Below are 22,752 nucleotides of genomic sequence, written 5' to 3'. Positions count from 1 at the left end.
GATCCGTAGAAGTTTATTAAACTAGATTCAAGGTGCAGTTAATTTTCTCATGTAATTCCTTCTAAGTTCTAACTCATCTGGCAAGTGCTTCATCTTCATGAATTTAGACTGTTTCTTCCAGAAAACTTCCCAAATATCATGATAAATCTAAACCTTTTCAATAAAATCAATTAAAGGTTTTCATCCTCCTAGAGAAAATTTTAGTCATCAAGTAAATTGCACACCACAAATCCAAACCCGAATCGAATAAACCCTGTAGCAAAGGGTAAGACCATATATAGAAATGCCCCATTTATTTTAATATTTTCTGTAATCTGACTAGTAGTCGATGACTAACCCAAAATATTAGGGCACAATGCAATGCAGACTCCCACACACACTTCTTTCAAGAGTAGTTTGGGCAACCAAACACCACCAAATGTACCAAAAAAAATCCTTGCTTGCATAAGTTTACATGACTAGGTACCCATAGCTCCAAGTGAGAGATTGATTTTGGACTCTTTAGGCATCAAGTTCGTCTCTTCGACACCATCCTCGTAACCTAGTGGTTTAAAGAAACCACCTTTGCACCAGAGTGCTCTCTGAGTCGATTTTGGTTACAGCTTGCTGAAGTTGAAAACATGGCAAACCCTCAAATGATTATGCTATGAAGAGATAAAACTGTTCTTGTATTACCTAAGTCCATGCATATTCCATGATATCATATCCCATCATAGACAGAAATGCACACCGTAACAAGATTTTTTTTTTCTTTTTTTGATCCACCAAAACAAGATGAATGCTATAGATTGCTCAAGAAGTGAGATACTTTTCTGGAGTACTTTTAAAGATTATAGACCACCATCCATTTGGTAGCACCATGAGTTCAAAAACATTTAGTTAATTGTTGCAGTACAGGAATGGAAACGAGGTAAAAGGGTAAAACAGATCGTCAAACAGATATTGGACGCATAATCTATTTTTTTTCATGTCTAAAACTTCCTCCTGTGATAGTTCTAACAAAAAGGCATATCTTGCTGGGAAAATGAGATAGTTCTAAAACTACGCCATTGTACAACTGCAAGATAGGTGTAACAGGGCCGTGATCTTTGTCACCCGGTGCCAGCATTATCTGCAAACATGAGAAAGCTGGCTTAGAATAAGCAAATAAACTCCAGGCACAAATGAGATTCAAAAATAAAAACCAACAGCAAAATCCAGAGGTATGTTAACAAGAACATGATTGAGTGGAAACTATTGAACTATATGACAATGTTTTCAACAAATCACGCACGATCTTGTCAACCGATGGGGCCAGTCACCTGCCACAAGCCACGAGCCTTTCCCCCCAGGAAGTGACATAGTGATGAACTTTTTTTATATCTTTATGGTGCCCCTTCAAGTTTCAGTTGATTATGCCATCAATTTGTCCCCATGCTGACATGTAAGAAATGACCAATGAGATGTCTCAATAGTCACTGCCCTGCCAATCAGTAGTCAAGCCTAATAGGCCTCTAACATCAAGGTAGTTGGGCACTTCATTTTCTGACTAAAGATTCATAAAATTCCTATTATGTCACTGAGAAGTTTTTTTTCTTTTTTGCTGCAAACAGAAAGCATGTAATGAGGAACCTGCAAACAGACTCATTTAAAGCCCAAACTCCTGGAGTGTATTATAAATGATTGCCACTGCCCAAACTTCAGTGACGAGTATAAGCACCCTCAGTTAATGAGGCCAAACACATTTATGGGTCTATTTTTCACATAAAGCAAGTTTCATGATTTATTCTCAACATGCCAACGGTTGTTAGCTCTACTGATTGGTACCCCCCTGCTAAGTGCTTGCCCTTGGTGGGCATCAAGGGTTCAAATCCTGGTGGTGGCCCATGACCGCCATACTTACTTTAAAAAAATGAATAAATAAATAGTTTATGTTCCACATGTTTGTATTCATGCACAGTAAATAGATTATCATAATAGCATTTGACCTTATGGGGGGAAAGCTATGATTCTTCAAAATGCAATAACTTCAGTTTCATCCTCTGAGCATATAACTTGCTTGAAAAATTTTCTCGTCAAATATTAGCCATTACAATAGGAAGATATAAGCAAAAAGAAATGTGACTGCATAGAACTTATGCCTAAAAAATTTGGTATGACATTTCTATAGTAATTTAAGCCAGTAAACATCTGATGAAGGGAAAATTTAGTAGGAGATTGTGAAATACAAATTTAGGAAAGAAAGTTCACGATCGGTGGATGCGATTGATGACGTTCAATTCTTCAATGGAATGTCCTAGTTAGATCAGAAAAACATATAAAGGCTTTTAAGATCCTAATTCCACTTGAGCTTCATCTGAGATTCGCTCAACATCATTTTCATGAGTAGCAAAAAAATTATACTTTTAGACACTTTCATGTCCAGAATGAGGAAGCTGTTATAGATTATGTGACAACTAGATTGTGTAAGAGTATCTAGTTTAAGATGTCTAATTAGAAATGTTTTAGTATCACTGAACTGATGTCTTTATATTGTTATAGAGGTGTTCACATAGTGTAAAATATATTCTTCAAGGATATCTACAGAAGTAATAACTAAATCTTGATCCTACGAAGTGACAGATGCATTGAAAATAAAAAGGACTTTATTTTGATAGGTGCTATCTTTGCATGTGTCAAAAGTGAAAGAGATGAATTTTTTTTAAAAAAAGTACACATAGTTCATATACTGAGTGATAATCAACCAGGATCTCCATAGAGAAGAAGACCAACTATGACAGCAAACCAAAATAACAATTAAAGTAATATCATCACTAGAAAGATGGTACCATGAGGATCTCAATGAAACAATTGTGGACCTTGGTACGGCATATTGAAAAGGTTTCTTGCTTGATGTTTGCATCAAAACAACATGGCCTATCAGAAATTTCAAATCTCTGGATTCAGAAAATAAGTGGCTACACTAACAAGCCATTTAATGCTATGATTATAAGATTAATATTTTTTTCTGTGGATTGTACCTAAAAAACAAGAGTGACATGGTTATAATCTCAAATAGATTCTATTTTCCACTAATGAAGAATCCTAAGTGGATGCAAATCAGTAAGGGATGGACATTCTATTTAATGGAGAGATGCTACGATCTACAAAGACAAACCATTTCTGATTTGAAATTCAAAATTGCAAATGCCTCTCATTCTCTTATTTCTTTATTTTTTCCCTTGTTTTATCCCTTCATTAGTTTGTATGCTCGGCTTCAAAACAGATTTGGCAATGGATTCACCTTGTAACCAGCAAAAGAGCATAAAGCATCCCTCTGCTTAAATGCCGTCTTAACATTGAAGTGTTGAAAAGCAGTAAAAATTGTACTAGTTCACTTAAGTTAGCAATTTTGGCATTTGGCCTGCTACCAACAGCAGGACAGGGACCTATTTCTTTCAACTTATGAATTCTTAGACTAGTGAAAACAAAAATTGCTAATCAACAGGGGATAATCTGACATGCCTAAAAATTTCCTTTCCATTATTCTTCATGTATGGCTTAAGCTTTGAAAAGTCCTTGCACGTAGCTTAGGACAAATACTAATCTATTTCTCTCTATAATACCACCAGTTGCAAGGCCAATGGATTCATAACTCATGAACTTGCTTCTCCAACTACTGCAAACCCCTTGGGTTCTCATTAAAAGAAAAAAAAGGTAATTCTATTCCATTTTTTTCACCCTCCAGAACTTTTGAAGTATCCTTACCAAATTAATTCCACTCATCTTGCAGCCAAAAAAAAAAAGGCATTTTGCCTCACCAGGTTATCATTAAATTATCAGTTCCCTTGTCAAGTGTTTTCTTCACATGAAACACCTAAAACAAACCAGAAAAATACTATTGCACACAAAGGCATAGTGTCATTAGCTACCAAAATGATGTTGTGTTACAAGTGGATGTGAATGGAGTCAGTAAATTAGTGAGGCAAGGCTAGAAGGGCATAATTTGGGAACTAGCTCTTATACCTATGAAAGTAAAACCCTTAAAAGTTTAGTACATCAATACTGTGGGACACAAATCCATATTTATAAATTTCATAGCACCTATTTTCCCTAACAACAAAAAATGTACTCTTACACTTTGCATTGATGACAGGGTTGACAACCATATTTAAGTTGCTATGCTACAAATCCGAAGTCAAATGCAGCACTTATTACAAAATGTGTTCGACTCCCTATGCATGATCATTACACGAGTCAGTCAGAATTCTAAAACTGAAATTGAAACTTTTCAGTTTCATTAGAACTCCTTAAGCAATATGAGACCAAAAAGTGTTTCTGAGGTTCAGTTGAAATAACCTGAGGCCATATTCAATGTATTTAGGGACAACTGCTGTTATTTGAAGTCACCTACTCATTTTATGACTTCTCAGAAAATAGAATGCATTCGGGCATCCACTCAAGGTTAGGAAGATCTTCTCTTTTCTTTCTGCATGTGCAGCCATGGTGATTTTAAACATATTTTAAAGAAAGAATAGGAGAGGGTTTTGTGTAGTAAAGTGGATTGTCTAAACAGTGGATCTATGAGATTTAAGCTCAGATCTGTAATATTCAATCTCGAATCTACTCTATAAGGTGTCAACTTCCAAAATACAAGAACTTCTAAAAACATCTCTTGATCACTCTTCTATAGGCTTTAATGATCAACCTCCTTTATGTGAAATCTTGTGGACCTATTGTGACAATTTTTAGATTCAACTGAAATTTGCAATTTTTCATGGAAAAATATGGTCTTTGTATTTAGCTTTTCTCATTAAAAATTTGACACCAGTAGATAGTTCATAACTCTTGCACTCATGTTCTCTTTAACAATTACAATTGCATGTATTAACCTATCATCACACTACTAAATATTTATACACTCCAAATTGGAGTGGATTATGCATTTCTTTTAATTCTTAACTTCATAATTAATAATATTTCCAGTACAAGACAACTAAAACTATAGAAACAAAGACCAGTGCTCTCTAAAGCATTATCTAATATTTTCCTCACAAGTTCTATATATTTTTATTTTATATATTTCTATTAATTTAATCATTTTATATTTTCCATTTTTATATATTTTTTTGCCAAAACCCTAAGACTCAAAATGAATGAACAAAACTGCAGATACTCACAAAGTCAAAACTTGAAAAGATGGTCAAGGCCAAAACTGAGTTTTCAAGCCTTGGATTGTTTGAATCTAAAAATATAGCCAATTTAAAGAAAATCATAATGTTATATGAACAATCCAAATATTTAGAAAACTAGTCAAAGACCCGCGCGTTGCGCGGGGCCAGATGTGATGTTCTTTCCAGGTGGCACAACAAAACTCATTTGAAAAGCTGAGTTAGCAACACTCCGCAGAGTATTGTTATATATATATATATATATATATATATATGACATAATGGTAAAAAAACATGTCTAAGGGAGTTCAAAAATCTAACTCTACTTAAATTCAAGGAAAAGCAATCCAGAAAAGAAGCCATGCCAGGCTTCATTCTTTCAGGGCCAATCTAATATATATAATATAATTAAAAAGAAAAAGCATTGAGCGAGCCTGAAACAAATGTTTAATGGTGCAAATCTTGGCAAGACTATTGATCATTTATAGAGTTCCATTCACAGTCAACACCAAGTGAGAAGTGATGCTTCGATTTGCTAAAGACACCTGCTGGTAACGAAAAAATAAAAAATCTGACATCCCACACCAAAAGAGAAGCAAATGCTTTGGTTTGAAATGGACCCAACAATTGGCTGATAAACAAATAAGTCACTGAGCTTCCTGAGAACATTTGGATGATCATCCTTGGCTCGCTAAGAAGAGAAGCTACAGCAACCAAAACAGTCGATCAAGAAAATGAGCTCATCAAATTCATCGCAACAAACGATAATCAAATACTTTGATTTTGGCCTGGCTTTACATTTATAACCTACCCTTTCTTCCACGACTGCCATACAACACATCTCATAACAATTCAGAATCAAGAACTTGTTTTGAAACCTCGATGGATCGAGTTGATACTCAGATTATTAAGAAGAGAAGTACAACAACCAAAGCAATCCAAAAAATATTGTAAAGATTTAGCTCTATCAAGCCCTAAAATTCAGAGCCCTAACAATATAAGGGATAATGATCGAAGAGAAAGAGCGGCCGACGATCGGCAAAGGGTGGGACGCGGTCATCACCATGGCCAAGTGGAAGGGAGATGTGGGAGATTGCAGGGGTGGGCAGAAGGCGGATTGATGTCGCGACGCTGGTGGGATTGATGTCGCGACGCTGGTGGCCTCACGCCAATTCCTCACTGTCTCTCTCTCCTCCCATTCCTCCCTCCTCCTAACCTTCTCCACCACCCCCGCATCCTCCGCCCTCTAGTGGCTCTCCCCTGCCCAGACCTCCTCCCACACCTACCCCTTCATCTTCATCCAGTGCCTGTCCATCCACGCCCTCTCGATCTTCCCTTGCCAAGAGAGGGGGCCAAAGGTGAACGGTTCGTGGTGGGTACGGAGATCCATGGGAAGAGAGGGGAAAGCACGGCTGAATAGGGAAGGCAAGACGATGGCTGGGCTTTTGTGTTGGTTTTCCCTCTCTTCCAGTCGGCCACTACACCTTCCTTCCTCCTCCATGTACGCTCCCTCTCTGACCCTGTCGATGCGATCCCAGAGACTGCGGTAGGTAAGAGATTGGGTGAGGGCGGCGGCAACGACAGAGATCGCAAGAGCACCCTCATCAACCCTTTCCTCTATTCCCCTTCTTCTCTTCCAGTCGACCCCTACACCTTCCTCCTCCCTGTACGCTCCCTCTCTGACCCCATCGGTGCGGTCCCAAGACTGCAGTGGGCGATGGCGAGAGTGGGGCTGGGGTTTTGTATCGGGGAGGGAGAGAGCTGGTGTGGTCCCGAGAGGTTGGGTGAGGGCGGCGATAGAAGGAATCATGATGTTTCATAGGGATTCCTTAAATCGATGGTTCAATACTCTTCTATCCATGTGGTATAGCCAAACTTATTTGAGAAGCCTTGTTGGTAGCACTATAATACTCCTCCATTGAGTATTATTTTATATATATATATATAATGGGACAGAAAACACGAGTTGTATCATAATCCACAAGAAGATGCTTGAAGTCCATGGTGTTTGGCAACCAAAGGTCCAAAATACCTAGGCATGAGAACAAGAAACAATTAACGACCCACTTTGTTAAGATATGATGAAAGAAAACAAAAGTTTAATTTTCTATAGTCTTGTGCCATGAGGCATTTTTTTTTTGGGGGGGGGGGGGAGGTGTTCAAATATATCTTGGGCCATATCTAAATCTATGATTATGTCTACACATTGTAATTAAATTTAAAGAACTACTCATTCTCAAAAATTATCATGATGCATATTTCCCATGTTTAAATTGCAGAATTATGATTCCTTTTGCTTAAAGTATCTCCGAGGGCCTAACATTTAGCCTAAAAAGCTAGCATGTCCAGTACGTCGACTTGACATACATGGTAATTGATGTTTGTCCAAGCTATAAAATGATGGTCATGTACTACAAGCTATAATCAGGGGAAGACCTAAATATCCATCCAACAACCTAACAAATCACTACTGTTAATATTTGGTTCATACAAATACTAACCAAGTCGCTCATATTAAGTTTCACTTTTGATTCCCCCACAAAACCATATCAATCTTTTGCATACAATCAGAGTTCTACTTTGGCCAAAAATGACAGACAACATTAAATATCGAATCAAAATTTCAAGCTGAAAGAACGCCACAAGATTCTTAATACAACTTCTGAGGGTTGGTGGACTACAACAGTAACTGAACAAGATCACAAATTTTTTTCATAAGGAGATTCACAAACAATACAATAATTCATGAAAGTACGAAACATATTGTCTAGATAAGAAGGTGTCACAGGTTTTTTTCTGAGCTGTTGATTAGTTAGGTAATACCACTACCGTATCTATTCATGTTAATGTGCTTCCCAGTCTCATGTATAATGGAAGTGGGGAAGCATACTTTAGATGATATCATGGGCTATAATTCAAAATGTAGACTCGTTTAGAAATAGAACCCATCCATAACCCTCAACTAAACTGAACAAAAAATTAATATTATTTTTACAAAAGAGTAGATTCCATGTGCCAATTGCACCAAGATACTAAAGGAAGCTACCCTGCCAATCTTAGAACCCCTACTAGGGCATGATCAAAGCAATAACAAAGGGATTGGGGAATCATCGACCACAACCAAAAACAAAGATAAGACTACAATGTAATCTATCAACCAACTGATCCAACACTGTCAAAAACCAAATCTTCATTTTTTTTAGCTAAACATGCCTTCGCTACATTATTATTTTGCAAAACATAACTTCAGAAAAGGTTTTTCTTTTTTTGTTTGCCATTTTTATTTTTAGCATAGATGTTCACTAATCCGCTCGATGGAACATTTTAACACAACAGCTAGAGTCATATGCTTCCTCCTAGACTAAATTCCATTCCAATTTGCATTTTTCTGAAAAGAGCCAGTAATTTTAAAATTCTGCTAAAAATAACATTTTTCCAACAAGGCAGCCAGAAGAAAGACAACAGATGAAATCTTGTAACAAAGCAGACAGCAAGAGGAGATCAAAATAATTCCGATATAAAACGAAACTCTATACATCTATATCCAAACCAAGTAATTGACAGGCATAAAAGTCCTACCTTTGAGAACGAAACAAGCTCCATCAATCGATCATAGTTCAGCCTCATTGCGGAGATACTCCCCGGCATCGGCCTGGTGGTTGACAACAATAGCATCTGCGTGTGCCTTGCGGCAGTCCTGAGTGGACCGGGCGGCAACGCCGAACCCGAGCGGGACGTCGGTCATGGAGAAGATGACGACGCCGTCGCCGGACTTTACGCTATCGGTGATGCGGCCGAGTCCGGACTTGACGACGGAATTGCCGTAGAGGAAGGACATCTCAGCGGTGGGCTTGAGCCAGACCTTGTGACGGGCGTGGGCGGCGAGGAGATCGAGGGCTTGGACGGTGAGGCGGAAGGCGCCATGGTGGGTGAACTTGCCGATGCAGGTGCCTACGCCGGCGAGGCGGCCACGGGAGACGTTGGTGGAGCGGCGGACGAGGGATTCGCTGGCGTAGTACACGCGATTCTTGTGGAGACGGAAGCAGTAGCGGCCCGGGGGGTCGTCGGGGCCTTCCACGGCGGGGCGATCCACGATGTGTTTGAGATTGGGACCAGTGAATTTGAAGAGCTTCTCGAACACCGCCGCCGTCTCCTTCTCGTCCAGCGGCCGCATCGCGCTCTCGCAGCAGTCTAGGGAGAAGGTTTAGGGTTTTTCTTTGCTAGGGGTTTTGGGGCAGCAGGAAGGAAGAGCGGGGGGGCGGGGGTGGTGGGGTGTGTCTCGGACCTAAGTTCTAGTGGGAAGATTGGGCCTATAGACGGGTTGGGTTTGCCGTTGGGCTTAAAGTGAAAACCCGTCAAATTCGCATGCCATGGGTCCGCGTTGAACCTATCAAGGCAAACCAAACTAGAGATGGCAACTGTAACCGAACCCATCGGATACCAAGTTAGGGATATCCGTTTCAATCCAATCAAAATGGAATAGATTTTGCCTAATCCAATTAAAAACCAAAATAAATATAAATTCTAGATAAAATATATAAAGTCAATTTGAATTGGATATAGATAATGGTACATCCCACCCATTAAAATTTTAATCCAATACAAACTTACTAAATATCTCCTTTTAAATTTTTAATTATTTTATAATATTTATATGATAAATTTTTTATCCGACTCGATCTGACCTGATGCAAACCGTCTTATCTATCCTATTCGATCAATACTACTATTTAAGTAGGTCCGAACAGATATGGATATGAGATTTTTTATTTTAGAGCTATTTGCTGACTCGATTTATATCCAATCTATTGTCATCCCTAAACTAAACTATTTAATTCATCTGTTTGCACAAATCTTAAAGTATGTGTTGTTTGATTTGTCTGCTAGTTTAAACATTTGGTCACAATCTTCTATCTACTGTTTTTGCTCCTCTCTCTCTCCCTCTAACACCCCTAGATCTTGAAGTAATTATATCCTTCAATACCATATAGCCATTGACATAATATAGGATATAAATTTTTCTAAATCTTGATGATAGTAGTCATTTCAAAATCTACTATGCCATTTTATTTGATTTATCACATTCAGAATAGGCAACTTAAATTTGCATTCATGGCACTGAGATATGATTTATCTTCTTATCAAAAAAAATTATTGCGACCAATCCCCTGGAGCGCCTGACGTCGATGAAAAACACCTGCAAAAGAAATCCACTGACTGAAATTATATCCGATAGAGACCCTCCGATACTTAAGTCAGTAGGAAGTGGTGAACAACAAATAGAATATTTAAAATGGTAGAGTATCAGCCCAAAAATATTTTATTAATGCTGTTCATTTATCTCCCTCTTATAAACGAACTGTTGGTAACCGTTTGTAATGGTTAGGCACATGGATTCTGCTTATTCTGAAATTATGTTATCATGGGATGGATAGTTAGTGCCCACTAATAATCGTGTATGTAGCTGTTATGCGCCTTCCACGCTGGTAGTTTCTAATATGTCAATTATATGTCGGTACATATGGTATATCAACTGACCATCAGTTGGTTATTCTAGCATACCGACTGGTCAGCGATCATCATAGTTGACTTGATTTCGGATGGAAGTTGATCGAGAATTTTCGATTATGTGTTGGTGTAATTGATTGATAGTCGAATGTTCCAATTATTATATCGATTGAGAGTTGAATGACATATTGTAATCAACTCGGAACTCATTCCGCGGTGTGGCTTTATGGTCCATTGTCAGTCGTCGATATATGGTTGGTTGGTTGACTATGAATCGGATTTGCCGACTATGAATTGGGGGGAGTAGGTTCAATTTCTCCAATGATTGCCCTCCACTCTTAAGACCAAGATGGTCTGACACATGGATTGACACGTGGCTTGATACGTTGAACGGAGGGAGTTGTTACATGTTATCTCGAGCTCCAATTCAGCTGCAGGCATTAATGATTCTTTCAAAAATTAAAAGGTTTCCAGTCATTTTGTCATTTCGATGGTCGTGCGACCATCATTGAGATATCGATTCGAGTAGACAGTTAGGCAGTTGGATGATCCGATCGATTGGATTCTGACTAGTCGATTGCCACCATGCGTCCAGTTGTTATTGGCTCTTAACTACTCATGCGGATAGTGATGGCGTGGCATGATCAGATGATAGGTGCGTCGAGCCATCCGATCAATAGTCGGTTTTGATGTAGCCATATGTCAAAATCTGAGGTAATTTTGATTTGAGCAAATATATCCCATCCATTGATGGGTTCTATATATATTATGTCACTTTTATTTGGACTTTCTGCTTCTTTGCTTGTTATTTTCCTACAACCGAGGGCCTTTCTTTGGGTGTCAAAAGCTTCAGGGGTCTAGAAGTCTTCTTCTCTGTGTCTTCATGGTCTCCAGGACATCCATTAGCTTCAAGTTAGATTTCTCTTTCTCCTTTTCCTCTTCTAGTCCTCTTTAATCTCTTTTCCTATCATTTTCGATGGCCAATAGCAGTAGGAAGGGTAAGAAAAAGATTAGAGTAGATGAGCCCCTTCAGGATAGTCGATTAGATGATCCGGTTGACGATTCTCCTTCAAATTTAGACATGAAAGTTTCTTCCTTATTCGGATCCAATATTGATCGACTCCAGGGACAATATCATTTTTCGAAGTAATTTCAGCTCTTTGCACCTGATCTAGATAGTCGGGTGAGTTTTCCTCCTCCGAACTAAGTGGTAATTTATGTGCAGGACCTATGGACTAGTCTTCATTTTTTGATTTTGAAGTTTGTCCAAAATCTCTTTGATTATTACAGTTTTTGTCCTGTCCAGCTAGCCCCGAACTCGATTCGGTTAATCATCAGTTTTGCTTTATTATGCCATATGATCCCAATCAACCCTCGACCTTTTTTTTTGCATGCTTTCTTCATTCTTCATCCTCATCCAAAAGTACAAGATTGGTGATTCTTCAACTCGAGAAAAGGTCTGTCCTTTATTTCTGACCTTCCTTCATCCATCCACAGATGAAAAAATTAATTTTGTTTGTTTCTTCTTCTTTGCCTTGGGGCTTTTCTTTTTTTCAGAGAAATTCAAAGATAAGTCCTAATAAACATAGTCGGATCGAAGTTATCAATCAAAAAGACTTCCTTCGATTGAAAGATATGAAAGTCTCTGCGCAACGGTAGCTGTTGACAGAGCAAGCTTTCTATGACATCGAACTTAGTTCGGTGACTATCCTAGGTATAGCTTAGTCGATCTTTCACTTTTATTTTTCATCTAGCTTCGAACTTTGTAACTAAGTCGTTTTGTCTTTTGTTTACACCTATACGGCCTTCAAGGTGGATCTCTTCAGCCGATATCTGACAGCATATCGTCAAGAAGAGAGCTGCGGTCAGTGCTGGGCCATCCGGAGCACCGAAGAAAAGTCGGGCCGACATACAATCGATGACAGTGAGGGAGATCGATATTTCATCAGTAGTCATCTCGAAAATTGAATCCATCATCATGCTGTTGGCTCTGATAGTACTTTCGCCAATCGAAGCACCTCTACCTATCGTGGTTGTTGACTACCACCAGTCAAAACAATGCCGACTAGTGTAGAGTCGATGGAATCTCAAAAAATTTTTGCGCCCGAATCAGGACCGGCCACCACGATGCCGATGGTAACTCAAGCATCCTCAATGGGGCCGACACCATCTCGAGCACCCTCAACGCCCGAATGGATGGCGGCCTTAAGCGAGCGGCCATTCACTAGAGAGAGGGGAAAGGCACCAGCTTTATCGGCTGATAATGGGTCATCGATGGGCTTCACAGTGCTCTTCGACATCCAGATTCCTGTGGGTGAGTCAGCCTTGACAAATCCGAAATTAGCTAAGCGACTCATTAAAGCTGCACTTCTTTCGACTGATAGGGAGAGTAGAAAGGATATGACAGTGTCCAAGATGTTCTCATCTTTTCATCTGATAATGCTCAGTGTAAGTCGATACATTATTTTTTATTGTTTTTCTTCTGCCTGCTTTATGTGGCTTGTCTTCTTTTCTTTTCAATTGGCGCACAACATGCGGGTATTGAAGAGTGGATACCAAAAAATGCCGATTTTCGTCGAATGTGAATGGATAAGGTTGCGGCAGCCAATGCCGAGAAAGCTGCGGCCATTAAACGACTTCAGACGACGACTGAGTGAGAGGAAAAGTATAAAGAGGAGAACTCTCGCATGAAGGCCAAATTAGAGTCGGCCAAGGTCGAAGTTAAGTCAGACAGAGCCGAAGCTGAGTCAGCCAAGCAAATGTTGAGTCCTTGGAGTCTCGAATTAAGAGCAAGAAGCTCTCGATCAATCGGCTCCAGAGGGAACATGATGGCTACATTGAGCTGGAGAAGGAATGGGAAAGGTATCGGGCCACCGAGGAGAGGTTGGCATTGACTGATGTAGAGTCGACCTCCACTAAGGAGGAAGTACAATTGGCCAAGAAAGCTCTTAGTCGGGCATGAAAGCAGGCCATCGAGGATTACAAAGAGTCTGAAAACTTCAAAAATGAAATCCTCGAGGGTGGCTACACATATTATTATGTCGGCTATGCAGATAGTAGAAATGCAGTCGAAAAGTTATATCCGGATTTGGATCTGAGCAGTATCACTATCCCTGAGCCTGAAGAAGAAGAAATCATCGAAGGGGCAACTCCGACTAAGGAAGCTGCATCGGTTGTGGTAGAGTCTGCTCCGATTGCTGAAGAAGCTGGGCCTAAGTTGATCAGAGTAAAGCTAGCTACCATTGAAGGTCAGGAGGCTGGAGCTGTGGCAGTGACTGGTGCAGCAGCTGAGGACACTGTTTGATGATCGGTGTTGATATCTTTTCTTTCATTTTTGTAATCAGACAATAGTCCGACTTACCTTTTGTAATCAAACTTTGGATCCAATTTTATAGTCCTTTGCTCATGAATGAAAAGAAAAAAATTTTGAGTGTTGAAAATTTTTAAAGTGTTGAACTCTTTGCATGTTGCTTTTCACTGTAGATAACCGCTGTCCATGCAGTCGAATATTAATCGGATTATCGATTATCGATCGATGTGCCGAATGTTGATCGATTGTCGTAGTAGAATAATTTGCTTGCTAGTCGGATACTAGCCGACTTAGCTTTTAGTCATAAATTTTTTTTTATATTCGATATACGATAATAAGTCGAATATCCTTCAATCGATCGAAATCGAGTCGGTATATTTTTGATTTAGCCAGGGTCAAATCGGCTTATTCTTTCGCTCAACCATGGTTGAGTCGGCATGTTGTTCTGCTTAGCCGTAACTGAGTCAGTATATGTAATTGTCCGACTAGAGTCGGTATGTAGAATCGTCTGACTAAGATTGGATCGGTATGCATTAGCCAATCATTCATTGGTCTGATATTATTTTTGTAGATAGTCGAATATCGAAGAATAATCAAAATTCGATCACTCCATTTCAAGTGTGTTGTACATGTGAACAATTTTATTGATAATACATTTTCAGATTGTCAGCATTCCATGTCCGAGGAATAATTATTCTATTGAGATTCACTAGTTAGTATATGTCCGGACGAAGGGTTTCGGTCACCCTATAAGATCCTTCTCAGTTTGAAGATAATTTTTTATGGTTTAAAGATTTTGAAACTTCTACCTTCCTCAAGATCAAATCTTCTAGATGAAAGAACTTCGGTTTGACCTTTATGTTGTAATACCAGACTACTCTTTATCGGTATGCGACCATCCAAATTTGAGCTTGCTGTCGAACCTCCAGGAGTAAGTCCAAGTCAATTCTTCAATATTCGGAGTTACTTGGCTCTACATACAGTTCGACTCTTATTAATGGTAATTCGATTTCTACTGGGATCACTGTTTCCATTCCATAGGCTAAGTTGAACAGTGATTCTTCCATTGGGATGCGAGGAGTCATCCTATATGTCCATAAGATCGGATATAATTCTTTCATCCAGAGGCTTTTAACTTTATTCAGTCTGATCTTGAGACCATATGGAATCATCCGGCTTGTCACTTCTACCTCACCGTTAGACTGTGGATGACTAACTGAAATAAATTTGTGCATAATATGAAGCTTCGCATAAAATTTTTTAAAATTTTGATTGTCAAATTATTGACCATTGTCAGTGATGATGGTGTGACAATCTGAATCTATATATGATTGACTTCTGAATGAAGTCTTCCATCTTACTTTCAGTGATCTACGGTAAGGGTTCGGCTTTCATCCATTTGGTGAAGTAATCTATGACGATCACTCAAAATTTTTTTTGACCGGACGTCAAAGGGAAGGGGCCAAATATGTTGATTCCCCATTGTGTAAATAGCCATGGTGCAATGATCGATGTCAACTGGCTAGCCAGTTGATGCTGTATGTTGGCATATTTTTGACATGCTTCGCACCTCCAAATAAACTCAACTGCATCTTTTTTCATAGTGGGCTAGTAATCTCTATCGCAGAACTTTATAAACCAACGATTTGCCCCCCAAGCGATTTCCTCAAATCTCTTCATGGACTTCTCAGAGAGCATAGTCAGCATCTATAAGCCTCAAGCATTTCAGCAATAGAAGGGAGAATGATCTCTTATATAGTTGTCCGTTCATCAGGATATATTACGAAGCTGCCCATCTTAGTCATTTGGCTTCCGAGGGGTCCATGGGCAAAGTTTCATTGGTCAAGTATTAGATGATCGGATCCATCCAACTTGATTCATCATTTATTTGTAGCACTTCATCAACCTTATCAATACTCGGCTGTTCGAGATATTTGATGAGCATTCGATCAAGTAAGTTGGATGAAGTAGTTGCGAGTCGAGAAAGTACATCAGTCTGAGCATTCTCCAATTTCAAAATGTGAGAGATCTTGAAATATTTGAAGGCTGGTGTGAAATCTTTCATCTTTCGAAGGTACTTCATCATAGTCAGATCTCGAACTTCAAACTCATCTTTGACTTGCTTGGTGATCAATTATTTATCGATGAAAAACTTTCAAGTTGTCTATGTCAAATTCTTTGGTGATTTTTAAGCCAGCTAAGAGGGTTTCATATTCGGTTTGATTATTTGATGCTTTGAAATTAAATCGAAGGATATATTCGATCATGGTCCCTTCGAAATTAGTGAGGATGAGGCTGGCTCCGCTCTCTTGAGCATTGGATGCTCCATCAACATATAGCATCCATACTGATGTAGGTTCGGCCTCAAGATTTTTAACTTGTTTTGACTTATCATCGGATTTATTATCAGATCTATCATCAGGTACAGTGCACTTGACGATAAAATCGATTAAAACTTATGCCTTCATTAATGGTCGTGGGCAATATTGAATATCAAACTCACTGAGTTTAATTGCCCACTTCACCATCTGATCAGAGGTATCAAGTCGATATAGAATCGCCTTCAAGGATTGGTCTATCAAGATGACTATCAAATGTACCTAAAAGTATGGTCGAAATCGTTGCGTTGATATGATCAAAGCGTAGATCATTTTTTTCGTTCTTGAATATCGTCTTTCGATATTATAGAGTACCTTGCTAGTGTAGCAAAATTGACCATTGAATCCAATTTTTATCCTCTCAGACAAGCATCGAACTGACCGCCTCTGCAAAGTCACCAAGTAGAGATACAGTATTTCTCCCATCTTAAGTTTTGTGAAGAATAGGGGAGATGTCAGATATTTTTTCAGATCTTCGAAGGACTGTCGGCATTCATCTGACCATGAGAAGTCCTTCGCAACTACAAGATTTTGAAGAAGGATAGACATCTTTCTACCAACTTTGAGATGAATCGGCTAAATGTGACGATCTTTCTATTGAGTTATTGTATCTCTTTCTTGGAGCTTAGATTTTTCATATCGATGATGGTCTTTATCTTCTCTGGATTAGCCTCAATTTTTTATTGCAATACAAAAAATTTAAAAAAATTTCTGACAGTCACTCCGGTTGCACACTTGGTCGGATTTAGCTTCATCCGATATCGTCGAAGTGTGTCGAAGGCTTTTTCTAAGTTTTGAACATGATCACAAGTTTCAATACTTTTTACTAGTATATCATCGACATAGATTTTCATGTTATGTTTGATTTGTATCTTGAACATCTTGTTGACCAGCCGTCGATAAGTCACTCCGATATTCTTTAAATCGAATGACATCATTTTGTAACAATAGATGCCTTTGTTGGTTATGAAAGCAGTATGCTCCTCATCTTCAGGTGCTATCCAAATCTGATTGTAGCCCACGAAGGTATCCATAAAACTCACAAGTTGATATCCCAATGTTGCATCGACTAGTTAGTCAATTTTTGATAAGAAAAAATTTTCTTTCGGACAAGCTTCATTTAGGTTGGTGTAGTCGATGCAGATTTACCATTTTTTTTGGTCTTTCTTACCATTACCATATTGGCAAGCCAATTGGGATAGTTAGCCTCTCTTATGAAGTCAGCTGTGAGGAACTTATCAACTTCTTCATCGATGATCTTCTGTCATTCAAGGGTAAAAAGTCTTTTCTTCTGTCTCACTGGTTTAACTTTGGGATCGATGTTTAACCAGTGAGTTATTAGTTCCAAAAGAATCCCTGATATATCGATCGCCGACCAAGCAAAAACGTCGACATTTGCTCTCAGTAAGTCCACCAGTTATTTTCACTCTGGATCATGTAATTGCGATCCAATTTGAATTGTCTTTGTAAGATCATCTTCTTTTAGTGAGATCGAAATCAGTTGCTCAGCTGGCTAACATTTTTCTTCATTTTTTCTCTGATCCAGTTTATCAACTAACAGAGGGTCTTTAGGCTTATTATTTTTGGCAAAAATCATTAAACAGCATCGAACTCTATTTTTTATCAAAAATCAGACCAGTAGATGATATGTCGACACCACCGCTCTCAACGCATTAAGTCCCGATCGTCCGAGTATGGCATTGTAAGTTGAAGGAACTCAGATAATTATAAATGTCAAGAGGATGGTGCTTTGTCATGGATCTATTCCTGCAGTTAGTGAGAGAGTAATTTCTCCTTCCACATTGACTGCATCTCCAGTAAAATCAACTAAAGGCATAGAAACTCTTTTGACTCGGTAGTCGCATTTGAAAAAAAATCGAATAAAATAAAATATCTATTGAACTTTCATTATTTACTAGGATTCTTTTTATATCAAAATTTGCTATCGTCGTCTCGATGACGATAGCATCATCATAGAGAGTTTGTATTCCTCAAACATCATCATCCAAAAAAGAGATTATATTATCATCAAGTTATTACTTTCTTGCAGACTCTTCTTCGAAAGTTGCCCCCCAGTTTCTTGGTTGTCCAGAAATCATGTTGATAACTCCCACCATTGGTCGATTATTAATCGCTTCCTCAAATTATGGCTGAGGTTATCGGTCGGTAAGAGGTTGAGTCAGACAGTCTCGTCGAAATTTTTTGAGGTAGTCTCATCGAATCAGAACTTCAATCTCGTCTCTGAGTTGAATGTACTATTCAGTATCATAACCATGATCACGGTGGAACCGATAGTACCTTTTCTTGTTGCAGCTCCTCGATGGTGCCTTCATCGGTGGGGGGTGATGGAGATAATCCTCTCCCTCAATCTCCATTAGTATCTATGCACAGGGAGTAGAAAGAAGAGTGTAGGAGTCATATCTGCTTTCGTAATTATTCGGCTTTGGACTCCATCAATGAGGTGAAGCTCTCTTGTTAGTTGTTGGCCGACTCGACTCGGCTAGAGCTCCACTTTTCTATTATTTTATTTCTGATCTTTTCTTTCTGTTTGACGTCCGTCAATAGTACCTTCATCTATGTGAATGTACTTGTACACACGCTCTAGAAGTTCTATATAAGTCTAAAGGAGAGTCTTATCTAAGGAGTAAGTGAATCTGGATCTCCTCAGACCTCTCTTCATGGCCGAGATGGCCATATCTTCGTTGAGATCCCACACCTCAAGTGTGGCAGCATAGAAATACGTCACGAAGTCTCTCAGTGTCTCTCCTTCATGTTGTTTGATGGAGAAAAGATTGTTAGATGTTCGCGGCATCTTTCCTTCTAAATGGTAGCTGGAAAGCTAATACATAAAAGGGCATCGATTACCCCCTAGATCATCATCAGAGCCTTGTAGCTCTTCAAATGATCAATCAGATCGATGGAGCCATTATATGGCTCCATCTGTGGCATCTTGAATCGAAATGAGATCGGCTCATCCAAGATATACTGAAAGAGAGGCTGAGCGATGTGGAAGCCCAGATCGTTGGAAGACCCTCGGCCCTCCACTTGAAGTCGGGCGAATTGGCAGTCGACCTCCTTAAACTTGCGCTCGTAGTCGTCGAACTATCGTTGCTGTGAGAACCTAGAGGTAGAATCTCCTAAAGAACTCAAGGATTGAATAGTCGAGGGCGTGCGCAGCCTCTTCCCTTTCTTAATGCTATATTGGCGTGAAGAAAAAGGTGATCGCCGTGAATGGCGGGTGGCATGACGAGAGTGCCGGGAAGATATTGGCTAGACATGGTAAGAGTGTCGAGACGATCGTCGTTCTAGTGACGGAGAAAGAGATCGTCGTGGAGCACGACGATTGTGCCTGAATGGCACTATATGCACTGTCGGCTCCTCTGCCATCGATTGTTGCTGCTGCTGTTGTGTCTATTATTGTTGGAGGCTGTGCACTATCTCCATCAGCATCTTTATCTGCTGCATTAACGTAGTAAGTTGTTGAGTTTGGACATCCGTCGTGATGACCGAACGTGAGGAACTAGGCTCTGCCATTAGTGGAGAAGAGAGATCTTTCTGATGGAAAGACTGCCTGACGGAGTCGGTAAAATTCTGAGCTCTTATTTTCGTCATTGTTGGATTTGATGTCTCCCCCTACCGGATGCGCTAATCTGTTGCGGTCAATTCTCTGGAGTGCCTAATGCCGATGAAAAGCACCTGCAAAAGAAATCCACTGACCGAAATTATGTCTAATGGAAACCCTCCGATGCTTAAGTCAGTAAGGAGTGGTGAATAGCAGACAAAATATTCAAAGTGACAGAGTATCAGTCCAAAAGTGTCTTACCAATACTGTTCATTTATCTTCCTTTTATAGAAAGTTGTTGGTAACCATTTATAATGGTTAGGTACGTGGATCCTGCTTATTTTAGAATTATATGATTGTGGGATAGGTAGTTAGTGTCCACTAATAATCGTGTATGTAGCCGTTATGCGCCTTCCGCACTGATAATTTCCAATATACTGATTATATATCGATACATATGGTATATTGACTGGCCGTCGATTGGTTATTCTGACATACCGACTAGTCAGCGGTCATCGTAGCTGACTTGGTGCCGGATGGAAGTTGATCGAAAATCTCCAACTATGTGTCAGTATAACTGATTGATAGTCAGACGTTCTAATTATTACACCGATTGAGAGTCAGATGACATGTTGTAATCGATCCGAAACTTATTCCGCAGTGTGGCTTTGATGGTCCATTGTTAGTCGTTGACATATAGTTGATTGGCCGACTGTGAATCCGATTTGCCGACTATAAATCAGGAGTAGGTTCAATTTTCCCGAACAAGATTTATTTTTATTTATAAAATATTGTACAGGAATGGAGGATGAACCGATGACCGCCATGCAATCATGGCCGTAAACAAAGATGTTGGGAACTTCAGCGGTGCATCAGATAAGCGACTATTATCTTAAGCACGTTTGTAGCATTTTATATAGGGTAAATTAATAACAAATATCTAATTGAGTTTAAACTTAAAAGTAGCTACTCATTTAAGTTTCAAATAAAAAATTCTTCTCATTTAAAACATAACTTAAAAATATCTATCCAAATGACTTGAAATGATCCAATTATCTTTGTAGTTATAAAACAACACTATACTATTATAAAATAGTACTGCACTATTATAAAATAATACTATGCTATTATAAATTAATACTACACTATTATAAAATTATACTACACTATTATAAAGTAACACTGTATTATTGTAAAATAATACTACACTATGATAATGTAATACTACTTTATTATAAAAAAATACTGTACTAATATAATATAATAAAATAATATTATATTATTATAAAAAAATATTACACTAATATAATGTAATATTGTCTTATTGTAAAAAAATAATATACTAATATAATACAATAAAGCAATGCTACATTATTATAAAAAAATACTATATTAATATGATGTAATACTGTCTTATTGTAAAAAAATATTGTATTATAAAGAATATAAAGATATAAATATAATTTTAATTAAAAAATAAAAAATTATTTTTAATTTATATTTAGAATAAATAGTTATTTTTATATAAAAGGAAGTTGTTTTTTTTGTTGAAAATGAAGCTAAAAATTTATGCCAAATCCAATGTTATATATGTGACACGAGATTCTCATAAAATTTTTTATTCCTTGCCAGGGTACGTCCACAACCGACACTGACAATGGCACGACGGACACGTTCCAAGTCTGAAGTAGACGTTCTTAAAAAAAATGGGCCCAGCTCCCACTAATGGACAATTCGGGGTATCCAAATATTTGTACCAACTCTTCGTGCACGTGAAAATAATTACCAAAAAAACAAAGACGAACTCATTATTATACCCACCGCTATCCACCGCCACTATAACAGCGCCACGAACCGTCATGCGGTTATGTGGGCCAAAAAGTCTGGTAACTCTTGTCGGACTCAGAGGTGACCATAACTCGTCAAGCAGTCACCTGATCTACTCCGAACAGAAGCCATATGAGGCTGGTGGAACATAAAGCATGGTTTCTTATTTTGTCATTTTTTTTATATATTTATATTATATAAAAATTTTAAAATTAAAATTTTTTATTAATAAAATTATCATATTTATAATAAAAAATAAAAATAAATTATATATTATATTTTTTATTTATAAAATATATTTTTTACCATTCCACATCATATGGCTAGATTAGTAGCAGATATTCGAAAAGACAGACAAAAAATGAGCTCTTCCAAACTCTTAATCTGAGAAGTCTTGTTTTGATCATAAGAACCAACCTTCGCTGTCTCTTGCTAGAAGAAGTCTACTTAGCAAAGTAGCAGGATATAGAGATCAATTATTTAAATATATATATTAAGAGTTAATGATTGATAAATTAACCATCTAGCAAGTTAATACATATATATAGATAAATCGATATATAATTTTTAAAATATAAAATTTTTTAGTATATAATACATCGTTAAATGATATATATCTATCATACATAGTACATAGTTAAATGATATATACACTTAACAAATTAATCATCTAACAACTCAGTATATACCTTTAAGCAAATTGTATATAATTTTTGGAATATAATGTTCATCAATACATATTACATAGTCAAGTGATGCTTATTGACATTCTGATATTGCACTGTGTCTTTCTTTGATACACATGCAATAGTAATCCAATATACACCTCAAGATAAATTGAGATATATTTTCAGAACATATTTTTTACTTAGAGGTGTATATTGAATTATTACTAGATGTTCATAAAGGAACTTATAGTGTATATTAAGAAATCAATAAATATTATCATTTGGATATATAATATATACTGAGAATACGATATTTTGAAAACTATATATCGATTTACTTCAAAATATGTATTGAACTGTTAAATGACTA

The 22,752-nt window shown here is 38.0% G+C and overlaps 1 protein-coding gene across 1 annotated transcript; it reads right to left on the bottom strand.

Annotated features, from left to right (window-relative positions):
* Positions 1-788: 788 nt before the first annotated feature.
* Positions 789-9,404, bottom strand: LOC105057498 (uncharacterized). Its single transcript, XM_010940128.4, has 2 exons — positions 8,709-9,404; positions 789-1,111 (listed from the first exon to the last, which is right to left on the bottom strand). Exon 1 carries the CDS (start codon positions 9,301-9,303, stop codon positions 8,740-8,742), a length of 564 nt encoding a protein of 187 aa, XP_010938430.1. The 5' UTR covers positions 9,304-9,404; the 3' UTR covers positions 789-1,111; positions 8,709-8,739.
* Between the last annotated feature and the right edge of the window lie 13,348 nt (positions 9,405-22,752).

The sequence above is a fragment of the Elaeis guineensis genome, chromosome 14 (assembly GCF_000442705.2).
Source record: "Elaeis guineensis isolate ETL-2024a chromosome 14, EG11, whole genome shotgun sequence".
NCBI lineage: Eukaryota > Viridiplantae > Streptophyta > Magnoliopsida > Arecales > Arecaceae > Elaeis > Elaeis guineensis.
Note: the sequence above shows the minus strand (reverse complement) of the source record. Positions and strands in the feature narration are given on the sequence as shown.

Bases quoted from the DNA above. Each gene is read 5' to 3' on its own strand.
- LOC105057498 (XM_010940128.4), bottom strand. From the start codon at position 9,303: ATGCGGCCGCTGGACGAGAAGGAGACGGCGGCGGTGTTCGAGAAGCTC.